This window comes from Periophthalmus magnuspinnatus, chromosome 13, assembly GCF_009829125.3.
Source record: "Periophthalmus magnuspinnatus isolate fPerMag1 chromosome 13, fPerMag1.2.pri, whole genome shotgun sequence".
In the NCBI taxonomy this organism is placed as follows: Eukaryota; Metazoa; Chordata; class Actinopteri; order Gobiiformes; family Gobiidae; genus Periophthalmus; species Periophthalmus magnuspinnatus.
In genome coordinates this window covers 26,107,641-26,132,665 of record NC_047138.1, presented here as the reverse complement: position 1 = coordinate 26,132,665, position 25,025 = coordinate 26,107,641, and the positions used below count along the sequence as shown (strand labels likewise).

Here is a 25,025-nt window from a genome sequence, read left to right as displayed (position 1 = left end):
TGTGTGCAGCTTTGTGGATGTGAGTGTATGTGGCAGCTCTCGTGACATGAGCACAGTGAGTGATGGCACTGCTGCATTAGAGTGGCAGGTTGTCACTATAGAAAATGAAATGTTAAATTAATATTAAATATACATTTGACAATATATTTACAGAATGAGTGGTTAATAGTTGTACTTCATGAACATTGTACAGTCCCTGTTTCTATGAAGGGTTAAAGCTACACATCAGTGGTTAAATGTATTCTCCAAATGTAAAGATTTACCTTGTTACAATTATGAGTCATGTGCTAGAATGAGATTTTGTTTTGACACAAAATAGCAAATTAATCTCTCAATTATTTCTTCAGATTCTTCCATTCAGGAGTTTGAACAAGTAATTCCATGTGGGCTGAAAAAATGAAATATAATTCTTTCTGGGTTCCTTTTAACAAGCCCAAATAATAGGGGCTGTATCTCATTGAAATATGTTTTTCCCTAGTATAGATATAATGCAAAAGCAGTTCTTAAAAGGTCCTATATTATGCCTGAAACCTTACAAGTGTCATTTTACATGTTAGAAGGTGGAACAAAGAAAGATATGCAGGGTTTGCGTGTTAAACATGTGTAAATTAAACAAAAAACAACAAAGGTATGTCTATGATGAGGAAACATTATAACAGATCAAAAAATACAATATGGGCCCTTTAAGCTAAAATGAGACTATTGTGTGTTTTATGCATCCAATTATAAAGACATTGTCCCAATCAATAAATCAGTAACGTTGGAGCAGCACTGGCAGGTTATGCTCCCAGAAAAACGGGAATTAGGATACTTGGAATGTGTTTGGAAAGTTAGGAATAAGTTGAGCCGCTGCAAACTAGTTCAGTTTTTCACATTTTTACAATGGTACAAATTAGGCACAGCGCATTTAAAATAACATCCATCCTCATAATAAATACCACTGCAAATAAGATCTTAGGTATAATTCAAAGACATATTTTTCATAATGTAACGTTAATGTAATAAAGCAGCATTGAACCAGATTTGTGTCATTGAACTGAATCTCCATGTTCCCAAGTGAATAATTAAAACTAGCGATGTGATTGGCTGAGTACCTCTGCCGTATCAGGGCTCCATGGTCCTCCTGTCATCTGAATATTTCATCAGCTTATCCTCGTGGTTCTGTCCATCGAGAAACATCCAACTCGCAGCCTAATAAGATTGTGTAAGCCTTACCTTTTAACCCTGCCTCGTTTATCAATTCAATTTCAAATGGTTTGCAATGTATTAGCTGGAGTATCGTAACGCCATCAACCTTTTAAAATAAACAATAAGAGCAAATCTGATTGAGCACATGCCGAGGAAGCACAGATCGAATTACGTTTGTCACAAGGTAAAAATGACATTACCCTCGTTCCCATTTAAAGTGAAGTTAAATGTCATTGCATTATAACAGTATTTGGTTTGTCCTTTACAAAGAGCCAGGTGGATTGCTCTGTGTCTCTGGAGTCTCTCAGAGAAAAAAAAACCCTGACATTTCTCCCTCTTCATTCATTTAATTTATGCTCTTTAATGCTACACAATTCAATGGCGCCTCCAAGTGGTCAGCTGCAGTTACAACATCCACAAGAAAAGTCAAGAGGGCAATGGGAAAATGCCTTACAGTGTAAATGGGATTGGGGCTAGTTTAGGCTCACCTGTAGCTCTATAGTATTTGTTCAATTATAATCATTTTGTTTAAGTTCATAATCTGTGTTTCAGTTTTATACAATCTGAAACCATTTTACCAAGATGTGAGACAGGCCTCTACTTTGACAGTATTTAAATCCAGGTTCAAAACTGTTCTGTTTAGCTGTGCATATGACTGAAATTGTGATTTTAATGTCTTTCTTGTTCTGTAAAGCACTTTGTAAAGCAGACTTTGTACACAAAGTACTTCAAATAAAGTTGATGGAGCAGTGTAAGACTCAGTGAGATAACATAATATAACTTGAATATATATTTTGAATCCATCAAAAGTTTTACATATTTATGTAAGCCTTCAAATACTAAACATAAATATTTATCCTGCAAAAGTTTAGTATATAGATGTTCCAGAGGTTGGATTTTCAGAATTCTGACTTGCAAATTCAAACTTGAACATCCTTGCACCTCAGAAACATTACTTGTTAACTTGGGTAACATATCAGAACCCAGAGCTTGAAAATCCAACACCCGTGCTGCACCCGTGTTTGGATAAAGTTTAATATCAGACTAGTGAAATATTGATACTCCTTGCTCCGGCTCAGTGGTTTTGTTAAGCCTCTGTAGTTATAAATGAGCTGTTATGCTGTGTGGGGACAGGGTTAGCAAATAAAAACAAACAAGCAAAACTTCACTCTCAAATGCTGATTTAAAACTTGCTAATAACAATGCTGTCCGTGTTAGTGCATTTCCTTTATTCATACAAACCAGCCTCTTAATACTTAATGTCTCATTTTCAAGAGGGACCAGTTGATCTCAAAATAATTCTAATACTTCAAGATGTTCAACTTTATATAATTATGCCTATTGGGGTGGCAAGATTAATTGCAATTGAGTCGAAATCGCAAATGCTAACTGTAATGTATATAGCAATACAGCAATAGAACACCCAGACTGTCAGTGAATGCATCGTACTGACAGATGTTACGCCCGTTATCGTGACAGGCCTAGTTGTGCACAAGTGTGTAGGTACATGACAATACGTTAAGGAAATTTATAAACTCTATCCAGCTTTTTTTTGTTTTGTCAATTCTTCTGGATGTGTTCAAAATAGTAACGCTTGCCAGAAAATTTTAATTCAATATTGTTTCTAAATGGTTCAGTCCTACTTAATATAAATGCTATCCGCTACTATAACGTTTAATCGTTGATATTACAACCATTGAGTGTTCTTGTCCTTGACATAAAAATACATATTAAACAGAGTACTTTTCACTGTTGTAATGATAAAAGTAAATGTAAGGTGTTTGAAATGGGGAACAAAATGTCTCAGTCAGGCAAAGTGCTTCTCAAGTAAAGTCAGAGTAATATATGCTAAATCATGCGCGCTTAGATTAGCATACATTCTGACAGTGGCATTTGACTCCCTTTCTCTTATGTCAAACAGATGGAGACATAAGTACTGCATCAGCTAAAATAGATGAGACAAAGTGCCACATGGAAACCTTTGTACCAAAAGAAGCATTGATACAATAGGCTATGCACAGTAGAACGCTAGCTAGCTCATTATGTCTCAAAGTTAACAGTCAGTTTTATTAAATGGAAAACATAAAATAAACAATCTATTCAAATTAATTCAAATTGGTGACAGTAGCTCAGTTTATAGAGTATTTGTCCCCTGATCCAAAGGTTGGTGGCTCGAATCCCGCACTGGTCATTAACATAATTGGTAGAACGGTCAGATCCACTGACCCACAGGCTGCTAGTGCAATTCCAACACCCACAGATGAATACTGTCAGTGTGGAAAAACACCATGCCCCCAGTGTGCGTTAATGGGTGAGTGGTTCCTTGATGTTAAGTGCTTTGGGTACTTAGAAGATGGAAAGAGCCATATAAAAATATGACCATTTACCACCAAATTACCAATGACCAAAATAAAGACTACCCAATCATTTGTATATGTAGAATACTTCCATGTGTGGTGTTGTTTTAATATTTATTATGCCTCAAAATTTACACTAGCATTAGCATTGAGACACAAACTCTCTTTCTCTCTTTCTAAAACACAAAAGTGTCCTCTGGTGAGGTATTCATTATATTTGTGTAGATTTTAATATGTTGTTAGTAACATCCACCCACAGCTCCCTGTCCACTACCTGATCTTAATTTTTTTATTTTATTTTAGCATGACTCGGGAAGTAATGATCCCAACAGTGAGGTTGCCGGACGCTATTGTGCACAGAGCCTATAACTGCTCCTTCAGTTATAATAAGGACTTTTTGAAAAGGGTTTTGAGCTAATGTGGACATAGTGTGACAGTAAATGCCTTCACAGCAGTAGACAGGTCAGAGGTGGTTCAGCACAGGACAAAATGATCGATAGAGAATATAAAAGAGTAACCAGGCTTAAAAGTCACCGGAGAGATAGGGGCCATTTCTGTTACATTACGGAATAACTTTGTGCTTTGAGGGGATGTTTCTGAGACCTACTCCTGTTGTTTTACATGATGCTGTAGAGCTGAACAATTTGGGGAAAAAATATCTAATTGCAATTTTTCTGACAAGCATTACAATTAGTTTAAGGATTTATGTTTTAATAATAAGATTCTGTTAAAAGTTCACATTTCAAATGCAGGCAGGAGATTTTTCTACTTCCGGCGCTGGTGAGAGCAGCAGCTGGTTTGCATCATGCTCCTCTATTTTCCAACTGTGCAATACTTAAGTCACTTTACGAAGATGTTATATTAGAGTCTATTTTTAAGTATATTTTTAAAATTATTTTAAACTATCTATTAGCTTGTTTTATTGCATGTACAATTTTCCTTCTGTTCTTTAACTGTGCGGTGCAATACTGGAATTTCCCCACTGTGGGACTAATAAAGGCATATCTTATCTTATTTTGCTGATGTGGAGTAAATTAAGATACATCGATTCAAATTGAGATTTCAGGGAAGTCTTGACCTAAAATGGGGAGACCATTGTACATGTTTTAGTGGTAGAGGAAATGTTCACATGCACAAGGAGAACAAACTACAAAGAAAGGCCCCGAGGCGTCTGGGAGTTGAACCCAGAACCTTTTTGCAGTGAGAAGAAAGCATCAACCACCATGCACCATGCCAGTGTGCCATCGAAGAGCAAATGTTATTGTGAAGGTTGCACTGATTAGCTGGTGTTTTTGGAGAACAGGTGAAAGCATGATTTTTTTGTTTTATTACTTTACTCTTAAACCTTGTGTTGGATACCGCGTGTCTTAAACAGTGAGGTGAACTTGTTTCTCTGTAAGAATGTGACACATGCTTATTTTAAGATGTCTACACTGGAACCTGCTACTTCGGTTACATGATACAGCTCTTCATCTTCAGGTTGACAAGAGGCCTTGTAATACAGCTTTTCAGTGACAACAAGAATCTTTTTAGTGACACATTCTACCCCACTGTACACTGCTAACGGTAAAGAGCTATGTAAAATTAGTTAAGTCCGTAATAGGACCTGCCCAGCTATAGATACCTTTCTAGGGCTATAAGTACTGGAAAAACACCCTTGAAACGCAACGCATGTGCCTGCTGTCTGTCACTTCATTCATCTGATCAGATAAATTTCTTTCAACTCTCTACCTGGTCTGCAATCTCTTCCTTACCGATTACAACAGGTCTAGCAGAAAATGAACAGCTCACATACAATGTGTACCAGCCTTGTTAGTTATGGTGAATTATTACAACTATCATGAATTTTCTGAACTTTACAACTTTTCCTTTAGATGTGTGCTAATAAATCTTACTTATTCTTCCCATCCAGCATTATGTGTCAAAATCTTACTGTAATCAATAAGGACTTTTTCCCTATAAATACATGGTTGATTATTTCTATAAAAAGGAAAGTTTTGGGTTTTTTTTTTAATATAAGGGAGCATTCACACTCATGACTTGGTCCTGGTTTGAGCCCAGTTTACTCCTGGTGTAGACTTGCTTTTGTACCTTTTATAGTTTGTTTTTGTCCTGGTTTAGTCCAGGTTGAGTTCCAAGTTTTGTCCCGGTTTCAATGTGGTGGATATGCAAGTGTGAATAGGCCTGTTACAAAAGCAAATTCTGAAGTGTGATATATTGATGAAATAAATATAGACGATAAACAATAACAGAATTATCCCCAAAAAAACAATTTAAATGTACAAAATTGTTAAAATGCAATAGATAAATAACAGAATGAAACACTTTAGTTAGTTTGTGTGTATAATGAGATTTCAGCTGTGTGGTTGATTTATGAACTTTTGACTCATCATAGTACAAAAAAATTTTACAAAATGTCCCCGCAACTACAAAGAAAATGTACCCACAATAAATACTGACTGTATGGTATTTAAGAAGTAAAGTGTGTTCAGTTTCTCAGACTAGAGACACTGTTTGAGATGAGGGAGAAGTAACAAAGCTTTCCTCTCTTTTTACAGCTGCAGCACCAGCAGAGCCAAACAAAGTAATGTGTCTGTCAACCCAAGATGTACATTTACGATCTGTGCTGGTGGACTCCTGTTTTATTCATTCACAACAGAGCCATATTTTGATTTTTATATTGTCGTTTTGGGCACATATGGCATGAGTAGGTGGGAGAGGAGAAGGGAGAAGTGGAGATGACTCACCAATAAACCTGTACCCCCGCACAGAGCTGCTGCAGTCAGTGTGAGGGGTAAACCAGTTATAGTGATGTGGTTAGAGGGCTGTAATGCACTCGCCTGACCAGTAGAGGGGGTTCTACATACATTACAAAATACACACAGCAACACTCCAAATGGGAGGTTTGCTACATTTAAATGCTTAATTGCAATGGATAACTTTTCAAATAATGAAAAATTGTGACCAATATGAAAGTTAATTTTAAAAACTCTAGTTCAGTTCAGAGGCATTATAACACTGGTACTACATAGTCTGTACTGTACTGGATCAAGATAAATATCCCAACAGTTGTAGAAAAAAAACAAAGGTATTAATGATTTTCCCCCAGAGAAAAATGTTGCTCTGCACTTGACCCATCTCTCAATGCCAATGGGTGCAACCTGTCAGTAGCAGTGGGAGACAGTGGAGCAGCAACCAGAGACTCACCTAGGTCTTCCTGAAGTTCATGGCTCAGAAGCTGGAGATGTTAGATTATTGTTCTATGGTGTGTTATACTGTAAGGTAATGGGTAAGAAGCTAAAGATTGTCACAGGTAGAACAGGGTAGAGGAAAAGTTTTGTAGATGAAATGAGGATTACCTGTTTGTAAGTAATGTGCTGCCAGATTGTGCAGAAGAAGCTACTTTGGCATGATTCTCTTTTCTACCATTTATGACACAAACTTTCACTATTGTCCCATGCATAGGTAGAACATGCAAATTCCACATAAAAAGACCTGTATAGTTTTGGGAAATGAAAACCAAAAACCAGGAAAGCCAACCACTCTACCATCATTGTTTTGCATAGCGTTTGTCTGTATAGCACTGTCATGATATTTACTATATCGACTTGTCGTTCAATATATAGAACATGAAATAATATATTTGGGGTCAATATTCATCTTGTGTACATATTTTGGTTATTTTTTGGCTATATGATACAATCTGAAGGTTGAATTAATAAATTCTATGACTCATTATAGGTACAGAAGGAGTACTTAAGTGTTTCATTCTGCTGTTTATTTATTGCACCTCATGTATTCTTTTAAGAATATTGTACATTTAGAATAGTTTTTTGGTTTAAATCTGCTCTTGGGCAATTGTGTCAGTGGCATAAATTAGTTTCAATATTATTGTCTATATTTCCTTCATAAATATATCAAACTTCAAAATGTGTTATTGTGACCTATGTGTGTAGTCTTTGTAGAGACTTACTGCGACACTTGGCACATCGTCCCTTGTACTCGTGTAGGCTGCGGTCGCTCACAGACCTCCTCTGTCCACTCTCTCTGATGCGAGCTGCCTCCTCTTTGGCGTACACCCCCAGCTCCTGGGTGTAGCGCCCATACATCTGAAACACACACAGTCATTGATTACATAGTGTTATCAATGAGGGACATCACATAAGCTCATTAACAAGATGTTCACACTGTGGCTATGCATTCAAAGTGGTTCAATTAGGAAAAAAATGCTATACAAATGTGTGTATGTGTTCATTAGTATACCACTAATGGAATTTAAAGGGCCTATATTACACAAAACTGACTCTTGCGTCATGAAGCTGTAGTTTTCTAGTTTACTGAACAAAAAGGTAAAAAGAGCTGTAGAAATTGCCAATTCCACATCTGAAATCATCCAAATGATTTTAGTGAAGGTGTATGGATTTTAAAAACAGTGAAGCACATCCTGTATTACCACATAACATCACAGTATTGCACTGCACAGGGGAAATCAATTGTAATGTATATAGGTTAAACAATATAAGAAAGGGCAAACAGTTGTAGTAATTGCAGTATCGTGGTTGCAGCAGTAGTAGGAGCATAATCTTATGAATTCCTGATGGAAATTTGATGTAATATTTGAGACTAACAATACTTAGAATTAAACCTGAATACTTATTTTTAATCAATTTGCAAAAAGCTCTAGCACAATCGAGCCTCATATATTTGCATTAGACAATAATAAATAGTCAGGCAGAATCACACCAAAGGCTTTAGGTCAGCAGAACTGTAAGGACAGGAAGTGCTACAGTGAGCACAGTGCCCAGGCAGCAACTTTAACTTCCATTATATCTCCAGGCCTTGTCATGGAGGTTCAAAATATGAAGCCAATATATAACCATGCACCAAGTTGTCCTTAAAAGTCGGCTTAGTGTGAGAAGTTAAGTGGTAAACAGGATAAAGTCTGAAATGTCATTGTATAATTGTTTCATTAGGTAAAGTAATCGGCTAAAATGGGAGTCTAGCCAACCAATAAGAGTTTAAACATAGAATTAGTCTGGCATTTGATTATCGAGATTGTCCCATTGCATTAAAGCTGCACCATTTAAGTCAGAGTTAAAACAACCCCAAAAACAAGGGGTAAGATGCTGATACATGTGTTTGAGCCTATTTTAGTTTGACAAAATGTCATGTAAGTGTGTTCTTCCAGTTTAGAGTATCTTGGGTCTTATTAAATATATTTAACTTCATCCCCTCTGTTTATTTTTGTTTAATCTTTATGAGTAAACAAAATATGTTTCAGTTCTATCTACTCTTCATTACATATTAATGTCTGACGGATTGCACAGAAATGCTTTAACATGCTATAATTTAAAAAACAGAACAAAATTACATTACTATTCTAACTATTATTAAAGAAGATCTATTGTGCTTGGGTCTGCTCTATAGTTAGAATATGACACCCGTGGATCATTATGTTATATTTTCACATTTGAAATAGCAATATCCATCTAAAATGACTTAATAAAAGAAACAAGTCAGCTGACTTTACATTAGAAAACTGGGGTGCCCAATGGCAGCAAACGTTGCTGGAAAAAACATTACGACAAAGAGTTGGCACCACCTAGTGATTATGCTAGCTAGGTCCTGCTTTAATCAACTACTAGGAAACAATAAGCTGTGGTAAATGGTGCATTTACTCTTGACAAAATATTGATTGAAACAAGGATTTTTTGTAACTGAATCAAAAGTTTAAGTCAATGAAATTCCATTGAAATGCTGTTTACACAGTGTAAAACTAAAGGTGTCTCCGTCCATCACCTGTGACGTTATGTTTTTTCCTGGAAAGTATTTATGCAAGGTTTATTCGTTTGGTTTAACTAATCAAGTGTTTTATTGCTCAAAAACAAAAAGATAGACAAGATAAAGATGCGTTTTACATATCTTTACAACTCCTTTACATTCTATGCAAAGGTAAAATATCTCCAGAGACAAGCAGGTTGTGCACCAGCCACCAGAAAAGTTACATAGTGCACCTTTAACACATTTAGATTAATTAGAAATAATTTTCTCAAAAGTCTATTCCTGAAAATTCCCCAAAATGCTTTCAGGCATACATTTCATAGAAGACAGCCCTTATGTTTACTGAAATCAAATGTTTACATAACACACATGAAAATAAGGCATCCTCCTCTTCCTTCTCCTCCTCCTCCACCTATATGTCCACACTCAGAGCTGTGAATAGGCCCAGAATCACACTGTCCATGCAAAAGCAGAAGCTTGGGGTATTTTTAGAACCACTGTTTGGGATAAAATAGTGTTCACAAGTTCAACAAGGTCAGAGGGTTGAAGACATTGGGATGCTGACGCTGGCTCTCTTCTGGAGCTGTCACAAATGTACAAGACTAGGGCCACACAATATATCCAACCTAATCCTAATGTGAGCCAGCACTATGGCTGTAGGACTTAAGTCGTTTTTTTTGAGTGATTGCTCACTGACCAAAATTAGTATTCATTCACTAATAATTTGAGATTATTTTTATATATATATATATATATATATATATATATATATATATATATATATATATATATATATGACAATGGCAGGAAGGAGAAGTGAATATTTTTTTGTATTTATATATAAAAGGGCAGTTATTTTTTAGTACTCCCATGCCGGTGCAGTCTTGTGAGTGTAGTGTGGGTCAAATACATAGAGATATGGAATAGTTTTGGGAGCTTTTTCCATGTCCCCTTTTTAGTTGACAAAACAATCAGCAGGACATGTCTTTAGTTCATTAAAGAAATTCTTGGTCGACTACAGCCCTAGTTGGCACAATTTTCAAATAACAGATGCTGCAATGATAGTAGAATGTCCACTGCAAGGAACACATCCTGCATTTTTATGGACAATATAAAACATATACTCAAGATGAACTAAAATGTGCTCTAGCAGGTCATATTTCTGTATCCTTTTAAATGTTAAAGGTCCTATATTTCACAAGATTGACTCTTGTGAGCTTTAAGTCATGTTATAATGTAGTTACCTCCTCAAAAACATACATGGAGTTGTTTTTTGGTTCAATGACACATGTTTGAGTAGGTCTGCATTACTAGGCCGTCTACATCTCCAAAGCTCAGAATGCTCTGTTCCACCTAGTGATGTCATGAAGTAGTAGTTTTCAAGATGACAGCTAACTTTCACTTATAGTTCAGTAGAAATTGTGAAGGTAACTGAGAATTTTAAGCTTTGGAGATGTAAACAGCCTAATAATAAAAGGGTTTCTCAAACACGTGTGAATGAAACAAAACAACTCCAGGTCTGTTTTTGATGAGATAACAACATTATAACATGCCTTAAAAGCTCACAAGAGTCATTTTTGCGTAATACTGGACCTTTAAACTATTTTCCAAAGCTGCCATTTTAATTTTCAGACTGAGACGCTGCTGAGGAGGGCATGCATACAAAGCAAAACAACTACACAGGAAACAGATTTGGGGGTTGCCTGATTTCAAATGCCAACCACTGCTCTACCCAATACGCAGTTTTGTGTGGCATTCCCAGCCCCGCTCATGATCACCAAAGCAAAGTTTTAATTAAGACACTTCCAATGCCAAGGCTGAGAGAAGAAACCCAAAATAAGGGGCAGAAATAACCCTTCTGATACGTGCCCCTCTAAACATGCAAACAAACAGCCCCATGTGCAACAAAGGCATTACAGCTCCAAGCCTGTCATTAGGTTTAGTCACAGGGCCACTCCACTCACAGATTTAGGTAAATGATCCCAGATGAACGGTTGCCCTGAGTTACATGTGTAATTTGTAGTGGGCAGTAGCTTAGTTAGTAGAATGCAGTAGTCCTTGGGCAAGACACTTAAGCCAAATTTGCTCCAATCAATTACATAATGCTATACGATCGTCCTATTGTTGGATTTCAGATGTAATCACGCCATTCTATAGGCTAATAATATTTAATAAGGATGGGTGGAGCTAAAAATGAATATTGTTAAAGTTCCAATGTTTGTCCTGGGGTTTAGTCACTAATAGAAATGATCAGGTTCAACATTTGTGCATTTACATTTGGAATATTTCAAAGTACAATGTCAGCCAACCGATACATCATCTGTCTCTAGGTTTAATATTTTCTTAAAACTATCATGCTAAAACATAATGCCCGTCATACACACAAACATTGAACATAGAGGGGTCACTGGTAAAGTAGTCCAAGCCAAGAAAAACTGACATTTCATTCATGAGAAAAAAAAATGCAGTGAAAGAAAGAGGCAAAGGTCTTGAGATTCTCACTTAAACCAATCAGAGGCAGAGATGGAGCCACACCTTCAAGGCTCTGCAGAGTTAATCAGTAAAACCATAGTACAGAGGATCACGTGGAAGAATGTGCATGTAAACAGACTGTGAGCCAGAGAGAATTATAATGGTGTATAATCAAAAGGTGTTAGTTTTAGATGACCTGTCACTTCAATGAATTGTTTAAAATCCCTTGTCAAAAGATAGGCAAAAATGCTGCAAGGGCTGTGTAAAGAATCATGCAGAGAAATCAGAATTTGAATTGTCAAATCTCAAAGGCTGACATTATTTGGGTAATGGAAAGTTTTCTGCATGCAAACATAGGATAAAATATTAAATATATATATATATATATATATATATATATATATTATTCCAGCTTTCAGTTGATGTAGTGATTATCATGACAGGCCTGAGTACTTTTTCTTTGCAAAAAATGGAGATCTAAGGTATTTTTGTTGTAATACGATAACATTTGAGCTGTGGAGGGGTTTAATTGTTGCAGCTCAGGCCTTTTAATGAAACAGGGTTTAAAAAGGGTTTACTGAGATTATGCAACTAATTAAGATTTAAATAATGCAAGTAATTTCAGTATGATCGTTTAGCACAATATTTCTCTGTAGCGATATATATAGTGTTTCAAAATCAAACAGGTCTATGCAAACATATTATAAAACATGTTCTGAAATGTATACAATTCTCATAATACTTCAGCAGTCCACATGTCTTCTCTCAAATATTAATTGCATTTTATTCACAATCAATCTTTTTCCAAAATATGTGTATTAAGTAAACAAAGCATGTATTATGGACGCATATGCTTAGGTCCAAACAGAACTATACATTTTCTTCGCTCCACATTCATACTCTATGGAAGTCAACGACATTAGTTGCCACAGTTGCATTGGTTGCCACAGTTGCCTTGAGGCAGACTGAATGAAAAGTGTCTGACTATTGCGGCCTCCTTGTCCTTCACCATCACATGTGCACACATAAAACATGTTTAAGGTGGATAGGGTGTTTTGCCCAAGGACATAAGGTTGCAGAGAAACTCCCAAACTTTGTGGGTGCGGTAGCTGTTAGCTAACCCAAACTGTAAACATAGCAATTACAAACATTGTTGTACAGTTTGTAAACAATGTTTACCCCCAACTTTAAAAGAAAAAAAATGTGACCTTTGCTTTTAAAGGGTCCATATTAGATTATTTTCCAATCTCTGTTATAATGCCGTTTCCTCATCAAAAACATACCTACATATTTAGGGAGTTCTTCTCTCAAACAGAAAACGCTCTGTTCCACCTAATGATGTCTTGTGGTAATCCTGGAAGTGCTCCAGTATTTTTAAACTCTGTACACCTTCACTAGACTCATTTGGATAATTTCAGCCCTGGAATTTCCCATCTTTACATAACCAAAGGCAAAGGGGAGCTGTTAACTTGACAACTACCACTACATGACATCACACGGTGGAACAGAGCATTTTGAGCTTTGAGTACCGTAAATTTCGGACTACAGAGCGCACCTTGATATAAGCCGCACCAGCTAAATTTGAAGAGAAAATCAATTTTGTACATATATAAGCCGCACCTGAATAAAAGCCGCAGGTTTTCATATTGTAACATGAGACATTTACACAGAAAGACGGTGCACCGACACGCTTTTTTTTAAACTGTGCCTGAAAATTGGCACCAACACGACAACAACACGGGATGAACACATCTGCAGGTTTAGAAAATAAAGCTGCACCAACACGGAAAATCTGCTTTTATTTCCTCTGAAAACTTTTGTCGTCTTTTACATTGACCAAGTTGGATTCATTGATGTCGAGCTTACGTGCAGTGGCTCTATTTCAGGGGTCGGCAACTCGCGGCTCCGGAGCCGTATGCGCCTCTTTCCGCCTCATACTGCGGCTCTGCGTGGCTTGGGAACTGACACAGACACAGCTCACAGTCCTGCGTAAAGAGCCCTGATTTTCAGACGCTGTGCGCACAGGGGTCAGGAGCAACTTTCGCCCGTCCCTAATGACACACTAATAAGCTCGTCCGTAGATGTATCATGAAAATCCTGCTGGAAATCGCCACAGAAATCTATTTGATGTAGTAGCAAGTATATTATCTGCTCTTGTCTCCGCGGTGACGTATCACGTATAACACATCAGACACGACGCACAAAAGTAGAGCCACAAGCGAGTGAAAATGAGCCAAAACAAAAGTCTTTGGAGAGCTTTTTAACAAAGGGGAAAAGGACAACTGAGGAGCCAGAAGAAGAGACTACGACCTCCAAGAAAAAGAAAGATAAATTTAACAGACAATGCCTACTTAAAATCTGGGTTTGTCACTACAGGTGACTCACGCGCACAGTCCGCTCTGCGTAACATACGGGAAAAGCAAATAAGGCAATGAAACCTTCAAAACTGCTTTGGCACATGGAGAATAAGCACCTGGGATTAAACGATACGCTACGAGTTTTTTTGTTGTTGTTTTTTTAAAGAAACTGCGGAGTAGAGTAGACATAATCACATAATCAGCGCGATGCATGATGCAGCGGTTTGGTGAGTTGTATTTTTTTAATGCACTTAAGTTGTTTTTGCCATATTTATCTGCCACGTGTAGAAGGCTTGTCCGTGAAAGTAAAACCTACATTATTCCGTTACATTATTGTTATTATACAGTGTTATCTTCATTTTAGATGTCAAAAAGTATTTGCGGCTCCCAGTGTTTTATTTTATGTGGAAAGTGGGTCCAAATGGCTCTTTGCGTGTTAAAGGCCGACCCCTGCTCTGTTTCCTTTCTGTTTCTTTATCTTAAAAACTGCATCATATCCATTTCACGATGCGCAAAATGATCGTTCAAAATCAAAACTAGTGAATTCTTCAGAGCAGAATCTTTCCCCACGTCTGTCTCACTTTTACGTTTACAGCTAGAGAGCGCCCCCCAGGGGCCGTTATCCAGTAAAATTCCATATATAAGCCGCACTGCTGTAAAAGCCGCAGGGTTCAAAGCGTGGAAAAAAAGTAGCGGCTTATAATCCGAAATTTACGGTAATCCATTATTATTAGTCTGTTTGCATCTCCAAACACGTGTGAATGAAACAAAACACAACTCCAGGTATGTTTTTGATCAGGTAACATTATAACATGGCTTAAAGCTCACATGATTCAATTTAGAGTAATATAGGACCTTTAAGTATGTGGATTTGTTTAAAATGCAGAAACGGTAGAAGAGCAGAAGTCAGATCAGGACTCGTTGAAACCCTAAATGAGAACAAAAGATGTGAAATATACAGAGGAGAATGTGAAGGCTTAAATCTCGGAGACATTGAACTGGCTGAGGTCCAGAGGGACAGCTCCAAATGAGCTCCCTGACAGGAGAAACAGACAGGGTTCACGTTTAGTTGAGCCGATGCACTCTTTAGCAAGAAACCACCATTTATGCTTCATTATGATTTTGTCTCAGATCTTGGTGATATGGCAAAAAACATCTTTTTCAAAATAAAAATTGCTTTAAGTATTGATTTCATGAATATCAACAAGACAGACTTTATATCAGTACATCAAGATAATATATCAATTATATCAGTCCATCAATATATCAATTTAAATCTAGTGGAGTTCACACTTAAATCCAATTTAAGTGTGTCAACAAAAGCATGTGGTTGGAGTTGTGGAGTTCAGAGGATTGGCTGAACCTCAATCTCTAGGGCTGGGTCATTAATCCCATTTAAATAGAGTTCTGTGTGCAAAATCTTATGTTTGCAAAGATTTTTGGAACTTTGAAAGCTTTGATGAGACTGAATTAAAGAATATGCAATTGAGATTTCAAATTGTTAAATCAGACCTATTCCACAAATCTGACATTTAACCAGGTTGTAGTCGTTTCCTTTTCTCATTTATCATCTATTGTATGCATCTATTGTATTTGGAGTGATTTGTGTATATTTGAGTCATTTTTAAATCACTTATTTTCAAGACGCCATATTGTCGAGCAAACCCCGTTTTCACCAGCACCAGCACACACCCACTGTGACAGACATACTTTGCTCTTCAATTTTATTTTCTTAATTGGTGATAGTATTGGTAGCGTCACACAGTATTTTTTTGTTTGTTTTTTTTTAATCCAAGCTCGCAAGCGTGATTGAGAGTTATCCATAGCAGCAGCCAACAGCTACATGGCTCTTTGTTGTGATGATGTTTACAGCAATGTCGGCTCCCACTGAGCACTGCAGTTTTCTAATGTGGAAATCAGCCGACTTGTTTCTTTTAAGTCATTTTTGATGAATGTTGCGATTTAAATTGTGCAAATTATAACAATGACCCATGGGTGTCATAGATTATAACAATACAGTGGCCACAAACCTTTAAAGCAGATATATTGGGCTCATTTATCTGCTCCTTTGTCTATGAGTCTAATGAATCCCTGATGAGTGCTGGCATTCATTGAACAGCAATACAAAAAGTGACGAAATAATTTCACTGCAACTTAAAATGATTTGGGGATGCGTTTTAAGTGGTTTTGATCATAAAAGTATAATGTTGTAAAAATGTTAAATTGTGCTCAGATATCTCTTTCCAAACATTCACTGGCCCAATCCCAAAGCACCTTTTCCTGCTGTTTGTTTTATGTGTCAGCAAACCAAAGTGAAGAGGAAGGAAGAGGAGAATGTGAAAGAATCATTGTGTAATTAAACCAAAAGAGCTGCCGTAGGGAGGGCTGAGGTAAGGGCCAAAAGTGAGAGCGGGAATCTGGCTCCAACCGGCCGCTCACCCTAACGAGAATTAAATTCGTGTGGGCACGACTCTGCATCCTTAGGAGGTTTTAGGTTCACAGAATGTTAAGGAATACAACAGGGCTTTTGTGGTTTGTTGAAAAGGGAAAAGTGGCACATTTGTTGGGAACTCCTACTTTAAAACTCAAGCAGCAACCTCCAAGAACGACGGGGTGAGGTCTGCACAAAGAGGCAGGAACAGCGACTGTACCTACAGCCAACAGTGAGTTCAGTCAACAAGTCATACCAGCCAAACGGCATGCACGGTCAATTTACAAGAGAGGGCAGTATTCATGAATAATAATCAAAAAGCATGGCCAAGTAATGTGCAGGCACTTAGCAAAATGATGAGCCTGACAACAGCAGAGAGAGGGGCGACAATTTTTCAATAAAAAGTGAATTGGAGCCAGAGTCAATGGAGCTCTTTAGGACATAGCAGCTAAAAGGTTAGCCATGTCCATTTAGAAATATACAGTCTATGATGTTGATACCAATTTCAAAATCCCTGATAAAAAAAAAAGCAACTTAAACAGAATGTGATTTTCAATATTAAATAATAGTACTTTCTTTTATATTACCATGTGGCCTTATTTCGGTGTAATTCCTGAGTTGTAGTCTAGTCTATGCGGTCTTAGACGAAGATCATTCTTATTCAGGAAAGGTTCATTTCAGTCTTGTGGATGTGACTTAGTATTCATACCTGCTTAAATGAGTATCTAGTTTCAATAATCGCTTTAATATCTGATTTGATACTTTTGACGACACTAATCAACACTTCTAGGCAAGGTGGGTGAAATGTCTTGCCTAAGGACACAACACCCCACTGTGGCTCCTGGTATTCCCAGCGGTCTCCCATCCAAGTACTAACCGGGTCCAATATACAATATAGTTGGGAACTTTGTTATTTTTATAGTTCTACGATAAAATTTAAGCTGAGGAGGGTTTGATAAATAACTTCTATAACTCATTCTAGATACAAAGTAGACTACTACTAAAGTGTTTCCTTCTGCCATTTATTTATTGGAGTTTGAGCTTTTTAACCACCTTATACATTTAGAATATTTTTGGGCGGATAAGTCTACTTTAGCGTTACCGTGTCAGTGGCATAAATTTGTTTCAATATCATCATTTTATCAGTTAATTTTCTTCCGCAATATATCATGCTTCAAAACGTGTTATTGTGACAGGCCTATTCCATGATTGAGTGTTTAGTTTCCCCGTGGTTCTAGACTTTATAAAACTGCTGTATACAAGTTCAGTGCTATTAATGCTCTTCACATGCTAAACAGCGGTTCTCAGTGAGAGGAGTGCGCTTTGTTGTATACGAGCTTCACACATCGACCTCACGTGGTTTTGCTTTTGCAGAAGTCACTCTTGCAGCTGCATGTAAATGAATCCGGCGGTAATGTTTTGGCCTGTGATTAGGAGGGGATTCCAGCACGCACAGCTAAAGTTAGCCTAAACCCATTACACTCGCCTTTTGTGAATGAGAGCATGACAAAATTTACACCGCCAGGCATACGGATGGAAGTAGCACAAATGTTGAGTTAGCGAGCACAACAAAGGGCTTTAAAACATGTACAGTAAATAAAAGATTGCTCAATTGGTGGAAGGGGCACCGCGGGAGAACAGTAGGGAGTCTTGAGTGTTGATGCCAGGCTGCCATGCCAACCCTGTGAGGCTCTCCTAAAGAATCAGAGAAAAGAGGAGAGATGGGTAGAAGGGTGAGGGACAAGAGGGAGGGATAAGCGGGAGAGGGAAAACTGCAGGAGGCCCGGGTTAGGTGAAGTAGATGGAGTGAATCAGTACAGTCGTTTGTAAGCAGTCACTGAAATGCTGGAAATTTACAAGAATATAGTTCAACTGAGTGTTCACCAAATTTATAATCCAAAATTGTTTAACCTTATATCTTTAATGGAGGGTTGCAGAGGAAATCCCAGGCATAAAATGTTATGGCTCGAAGTATTTAACTGACAAAAATCACATCTTTGAGGTTGAATCATGGCACCACTTTCTGAAGTTATTGTGTTCACCAAATTTCTGTAAAGGTGAACTATACCCAGTGGTGGAAGGTAATGAAGTACAAGTAGTAAAGTACTGTAAAGTGTAAATGTATATAACTAAAATACAGATGGCTAAAAATTCTGCTTCATACTTTTTTTCTTTGGTATATTTGAAACTGTACTTTCTACTCCACTACGTTTTTTAACTGGACTGAAAAGTAAAAAGTACTTTTCGTATGATTTGAGGGGTTATTTTTTACCATCTTAGTGGTAACATCCTGACCTGACTAATGTTTAAGTTCATACTTTGAGCAAACAAAAATACACAAAATTTAAAAGAAAAATAGATTCGTATTGTTACTGTTGACTAAAATATGTATAATTTTTATCAATACCACTATATTTATACTTAACATTTGTGTGAAATACTTTTTACTCTAAATGCAAATGGGTACTTTAATACTTTTACTTGCATACATTTTTTCATGTGATACTTGAGTAACTTTTTACCTCTGTAACTGTACTTTTTCTTAACAAAATTGAATACTTCATCTACCATTTACAATAACTTGAGTTACTCCTAAAATTCCAATTTCGGATCAAACAGGCTTCAGAAATCACATTTATGAATCAGCTCTGTAGTATTTATCATAAAGTGAATGGAACCGTTTCTATTATTAAGCTGTCTGAGATTGCCTTTCGAGTGAGCAAAAATGTAAAATGAGGATGTACATATAGTTTATTACTGAATACCTGAAGAGCATGTGTTCTTTATGAAAATGTCCAGCATGCCTGTTTAAAATAAAGTCAATAAATATTACATAAAAATGTTATGAAACTTATAAACAGAATCCACAATCATTTGGTTACAACTTTTACTTTAGCGCAGTGGTTCTTAACCTGGGTTCGATCGAACCCTAGGGGTTCGGTGAGTCAGTCTCAGGGGTTCGGCGGAGGTCAAGACACGCACCAGACTCATATGATTCGCAGACTGCGATAGGCAGAGCAAAGGGTGCATTTGTCGAATTGGGACACTGCCAGCTTTTGGAGATGCTCGAAGTACCCGCCCGACTTAAATGAGCCGTTCGAACGGCATAAAAACAGACTTTGCTGTAAAAATGACATGAGTGGATTCTGAACTGGTCTCTCAAAGGCAACAGCAGAAGTCACACTGATTTGCAGTAAATATTCATTATTATTGTAGCCTGGTGGAAATTATGTGATGGGTGTGTGTTAAAATGTTAAAAATAATAAATAGCATAAATATAATAAGTTCATTATTGGAATACATAATACAATACAAAATTAAAATAATTTCAGTGTGGTAGTATTAAAAAAGGTCATGTCTTTGTGAAAAGGTATGTATGTAATTTGTTGTGAGTTGATGCATTGTATTGGTTTTATTCTTTGAACACAGTGATGTTAATGCACGATTTATTTTGTGCACCAGTAAAACATACATATGTCTTGAATTTGAAAAAATATATATTTTATTTTTCAATAAAGAAGGGTTCAGTGAATATGCATATGAAACTGGTGGGGTTCAGTACCTCCAACAAGTTTAAGAACCACTGCTTTAGCGCCAAAGTGTTTGTACGTGTGTGTACGTGTGTGTGTGTGTGTGTACGTGCGTGTGTACGTGCGTGTGTACGCGGAGAGCCTTGGCCTTGTACACAACATCTATCTAACAGTGTGAGTTGAATATAGAGCAGTGTAAAATCGGGAGAGAGGGGAGAAAAAAAGGGGATGAGAAAAATAAAGGAGTGTTCTAAGAGAAGAATGAAGGAGGAGAGGTGAGAGTAACAGAAAGACGGCAAAGGGTGCAAGTATAGGGGAGGAGAACAGGAAATGATACAGACTTAATACATAATAAACAAATATTTTGATCAAGAATAATTTAGAAAACACAACAGCCTTTATTTACAGAGAGAAAGAGAGGGATTGAGGAGGAGACAGAAAAACAGAAAGAGACAAAGAAAAAAGAGGGGTGTGGGAGAAAAGAGAACCAATAGAGAGGAGGCTGGATAGAAAAAGGTAGAGAGAAAAAAATACAGATAAAATGTTATGGAGGACAGATGAGTGAGGCTGGAGTGTAGGTGAACAATAGCTCAGGAAAAAACAAGAGAGGAGGGGGGAACGATACAGAGCAAGGAGGGACTGAGGAGAAAAAGTGAGTAGGAGGAAAAAATAGGGGAGAGAGGATGAGTAAAACAACAGAAAAGTGTGGGTCAGAGGAGAGACAGGTAAAAGAAAAAAATTGCGAAAAAATACTTTGTTACTTTATCTTTTTAATTAACTGTAAATAAATGCATTAAGATTTTAGTCAACACTTAAAAATCTTGGTTTATTGTTACTTCCCTTACTCCCTAGCTGAGCAAGTTGTAACAGATGAAAGAAGACTGGGGAGAAGGAGAAGAGGGAGAGAAGGAGGGAGGAACTGGGGAGAGGGAGAAGAAGTAAAGTCAGTGAAAGAGCAGCTGTGACCACTGCAGTAGTAGTGTGTGATTAATGACAGGGCCTCGCACCTGTCTAATGCACCTGTCTAATGTATCTCTATGGGGAGAGCAGAGGCGCTAAAGAGCCTTAACAAACACATTACAGCCAAAATCCCATGGGTCTACAGCTAACAGGTTCACACTCTGCTGTCGGGCTTTGTATTTTTATGCTCCCCAACACTTCTCAGTTTCATTTGAACTCCTTAAGGCACAGGTACTGCTTTTGAGAAATAATAATAGTACAGAAATAGTATAGTAAAATTTCAGCTTGTTTTGGAATCATTATGTCTAGAAAATATTTTGGTGCATCAGTATTGGTGACATTGGAAAGCAGTGTTGGGAAAAAAAAAAAAAAAAAAGAAAAATCGACATTTTTTGCCTCAATATATAGAACCGTATAGAACCATCCCTAGTCATGTCCTGATATGGGCATTTATCAGCAATAATAATGCATTGGAATAAAACAGCACCCCAATGCCCAAAGTGCTTTACTATCAAGTGTGGGGTGAATGAATAATGCATTGTAGAGGTGGATACTGTTGTAGACACAGCTGCCCTGGGGTGTGCTGACGGAAGCGAGGCTGCCAATCTGCACCATCGGCTCATCCAACCACCACCAAAACTCTCACACACACCAGCTTTATACTAGGCAAGGAACAGTCTTGCCTAAGGATGTGACAACAGTATCCACTAGAGCCCCTCATTGTGCATCCCATAATAACGCAGGTATTTACACAGGTATTTACTGATGCAATACAAGGCAAAAGCTGATGGAAAAATGTCATTTCTTGTGTGTTTCCAAAATTACCCAAAAGGACAGGACAGGACAGGACAGGCCAAAGGCTGCTTGTACAAATCAATGTGTTTGGCTTTCCAAAACACCACATGGGTCTCATAGTTGGAGGAAGTGGAGTTTTTGGAAAGAAGAAAGTGTACTTTGCCAGCAGCTCTGAATGTGCCCAAGTAAATATGGGTTTTGTAAATGAGGGAGCAGCGTTGCACCTGCTGTGTTAGTCTGGGGCAGGTGAATGAGAGAAGTAATGGTTTTGAGGAGGGGCTTTGGTGACACAGAGACGTGGTTGTAATTTGAATGTGCAGCTGCTAGATGGACTATGGGGCAGTTTAGAAGGAGTCTATAGAGATGTCAGTGTAACTCAGTATCAGCTCATCTGTCCAGAGGCGACTGCAAGGAGGGGAGAGCAGCGATTAGCATAACATTTAAATATGGGTGCAGTGGTTCATTGAGACTTCTGGAGGAGTAGTTTGGACATCTGGCTGAGTTTGAATAGGTTGTGTTCACGTTCTATAATAATTTGACGTCTTAATTCCAGATGGAGGAAAGCAGACTATATAAAATTCATAATCTAAATATGTTTCACATTATATCATTATATATTAACGGCAGGTTTGTGGAGGCATCCCAGAAATAAGTCTTTTCAGCTTACAAAATGTACCACTTTCTAAAGCTATTGTGAAACTAAATATTGCTCTTTGTGTATTCATGCACTTGGCTCCAGTCAAATGAAGCTTGTCAAGGCAAGCAGTAATAGGGGTGCACTTAGAGCAGAGTATCCGACCACGAGTATCATGGCAACCAAAGAGCCAATCCAGAGCGATGCTGTTAAAGATAATGCTCCTTCCCGCCCGCACCGCTGGTTTGGCAGTGGGCGGGTGCTTATCGATGCTGCCAATCAAACCATGCTGATAATGCTGGTGGGAGCAACCTCAGCTCACTGGTCTGTTATTACTGTAATGTTCAGATCTTGATTTATGGACAAAACAGCAAAATATTTTGTCAAAACACTAGGATCCTGTAGAGCGGGTTAATAAGAACATTTTAAGACCAAAATAACGTGCCTGACAACAGCAGTTACAGATGGGGGCATCAGTTTTTCAATAGAAAATGAATTGAAGCCAGAGTTGATGGAGCCAGAAACACACCCATGCTCAATTCATGCAGTGGCTAACAGGTTAGCTATGTCCATATATATGTACAGCAAATTCCACCAAAGGATTTTGACCTGTCCTCCAGCTCAGTTTTTAACGTTTTATGTGTGACAACGTTGCTATGTGACATCACCTGAACGCAGGCTATTGACTTTGGATATGTACTGCACACATGTTTTAAGGGAGTGGTTGGTCACAAATGGGGTCACATTTTTATATAGCATTTTTGCACCTTCCAGGTACTTAAAGTGCTTTACCTATTCACACACACATTCATACACGAGTATCTAGACACCGGGGGCGAGGTTGACTAAGTGAGTTACTGTCGTTCTCAACCCATTTCTTATTTCTTCTAGCAACCCCTGTTTTACTAGTGGGATATGTTGGTGATCCAAACATATGTCTCCTACCTGAGACGCTACTGTCTTAAAAGATAAATACATTGTTTTAGTGTTAATAAAAATGGTACAGAACAGTAATCATTAGAACATACGGCAAATCAATCAACATACCAACCCTTCATAATAACGGTCCTGTTTGGACCTCTTTTTAGGAGCCGCTGGGGATCATATGAGATTTTGCATGAAATGTTCCGCTACATGGCATTAAACTTATCACCAGGCCATGTTACAACTGTGAGAGGAGACCCCGCTAACATAATGCAGGTTTAAAAAGCATGTGATTCAATTTATCTGCAAGATAGACAACTTTACAACTACACTACTCTATTCAAACTTGATTTAACTTTAACACATGGCCCATTAAATAACTTCTTAATGAAGACTGACCAACTCCAATGGGCTTTTCAGTTTAATAGCATAGCGATGTTGGCAGCAGATACTCGATTGAGCAGAGGAGCGGACATGTTTTTTTTCTGGTACATCCTATCGCTCGCTCTCTCTCTCTCTTCCTCATTCACTCAGAGCCAGTGAAAGCAGTCCATGTGGGCAGATTAAGGAGCACTTCAGGTGACAGGTGACAGCGGTGTACTCCAGCTCAAATGTGCGAGGCTAAAAATAGAACAGGAAGTACCAATATGACATCCAAAGTCCAATATGTACAAGAATCGCTTCCTGCTACTTTGTCAACTAGAGCCCACATATACACACTGTACACTGTAATCACTGTACACAAAATCTTAAAAGAGACAACACCATTAATCACATTACAAAGAATAGATGATCAAAGTCAAGTTACTGTTTTAAAATGTGCACAAATCATTCCAAGTCTTTTAAGTCTAAGCATTTAAATTAGGATAATTAAGGATTCAGTTATTTTGTTACTTTGGTTCCTTAAATTTAAAGAAGACCGACTGAGCTTGTGTCTGCTCTGCACATTTTAAATAGCAATATTCATCTAAAGTGACTTACTATAGTGATCTGCAACCATATAGGAGGGGCTTATTGTGATGATCTTTTATTGAGTAATCGATTTTTCATTTGTACCAAAATGACTACACAACACTGCTGAATCCTCCACGTATCACCAATTAAGAAAATAAAATTGGAGAACGAAGTACAGGGCTGAGGGTGTATGCTGGTGGTGGTGAAAACAGGGATTGATCGGCAATATGGCATTTTGAAAATAATCGATTAAAGATTGCTCAAACATGCACAAATCACTCCAAATACAACTTCAAGAGGATAAATGAGGAGAAACTATAACATGGCTCTAAAGCTCTAAACAATTGATTTTGTCTCCTTTAATATTTTTTTGGCCAATGGTGCCTGTCACCTTTTATTTGATTATCGGAACAGCAGCAAAAGGGTAAGAAGTGGATTATAAATACGCTTTTGTCCAATAGCTTTTCTGGGTAAGTAGTTGTTTTTGCATGAACTCACATTACAGTTCAGATCAAAGAGATGATGATTTTTTTGAGCGCTTTTGCCATGCCGCCTTTTTAGTCAAATAGCTGATCTGCAGGACATGTCTTTAGTGCTGATTGAGAGCCAAAAGTGTAGCCTGTAAGAATGTTCAGCAAACGT

General features: G+C 37.7%; 1 protein-coding gene across 2 annotated transcripts in view; it reads right to left on the bottom strand.

Moving 5' to 3' along the window:
• The window catches only part of clcn2c (chloride channel 2c), a 193,695-nt gene that overhangs the window by 141,024 nt on the left and 27,646 nt on the right, over window positions 1-25,025 (bottom strand). For both annotated transcript variants that reach the window (XM_055226034.1, XM_055226035.1), the window contains exon 2: window positions 7,519-7,654. In XM_055226034.1, the coding sequence (XP_055082009.1) occupies window positions 7,519-7,654 (136 nt within the window). The remainder of the gene's footprint in view (window positions 1-7,518; window positions 7,655-25,025) is intronic.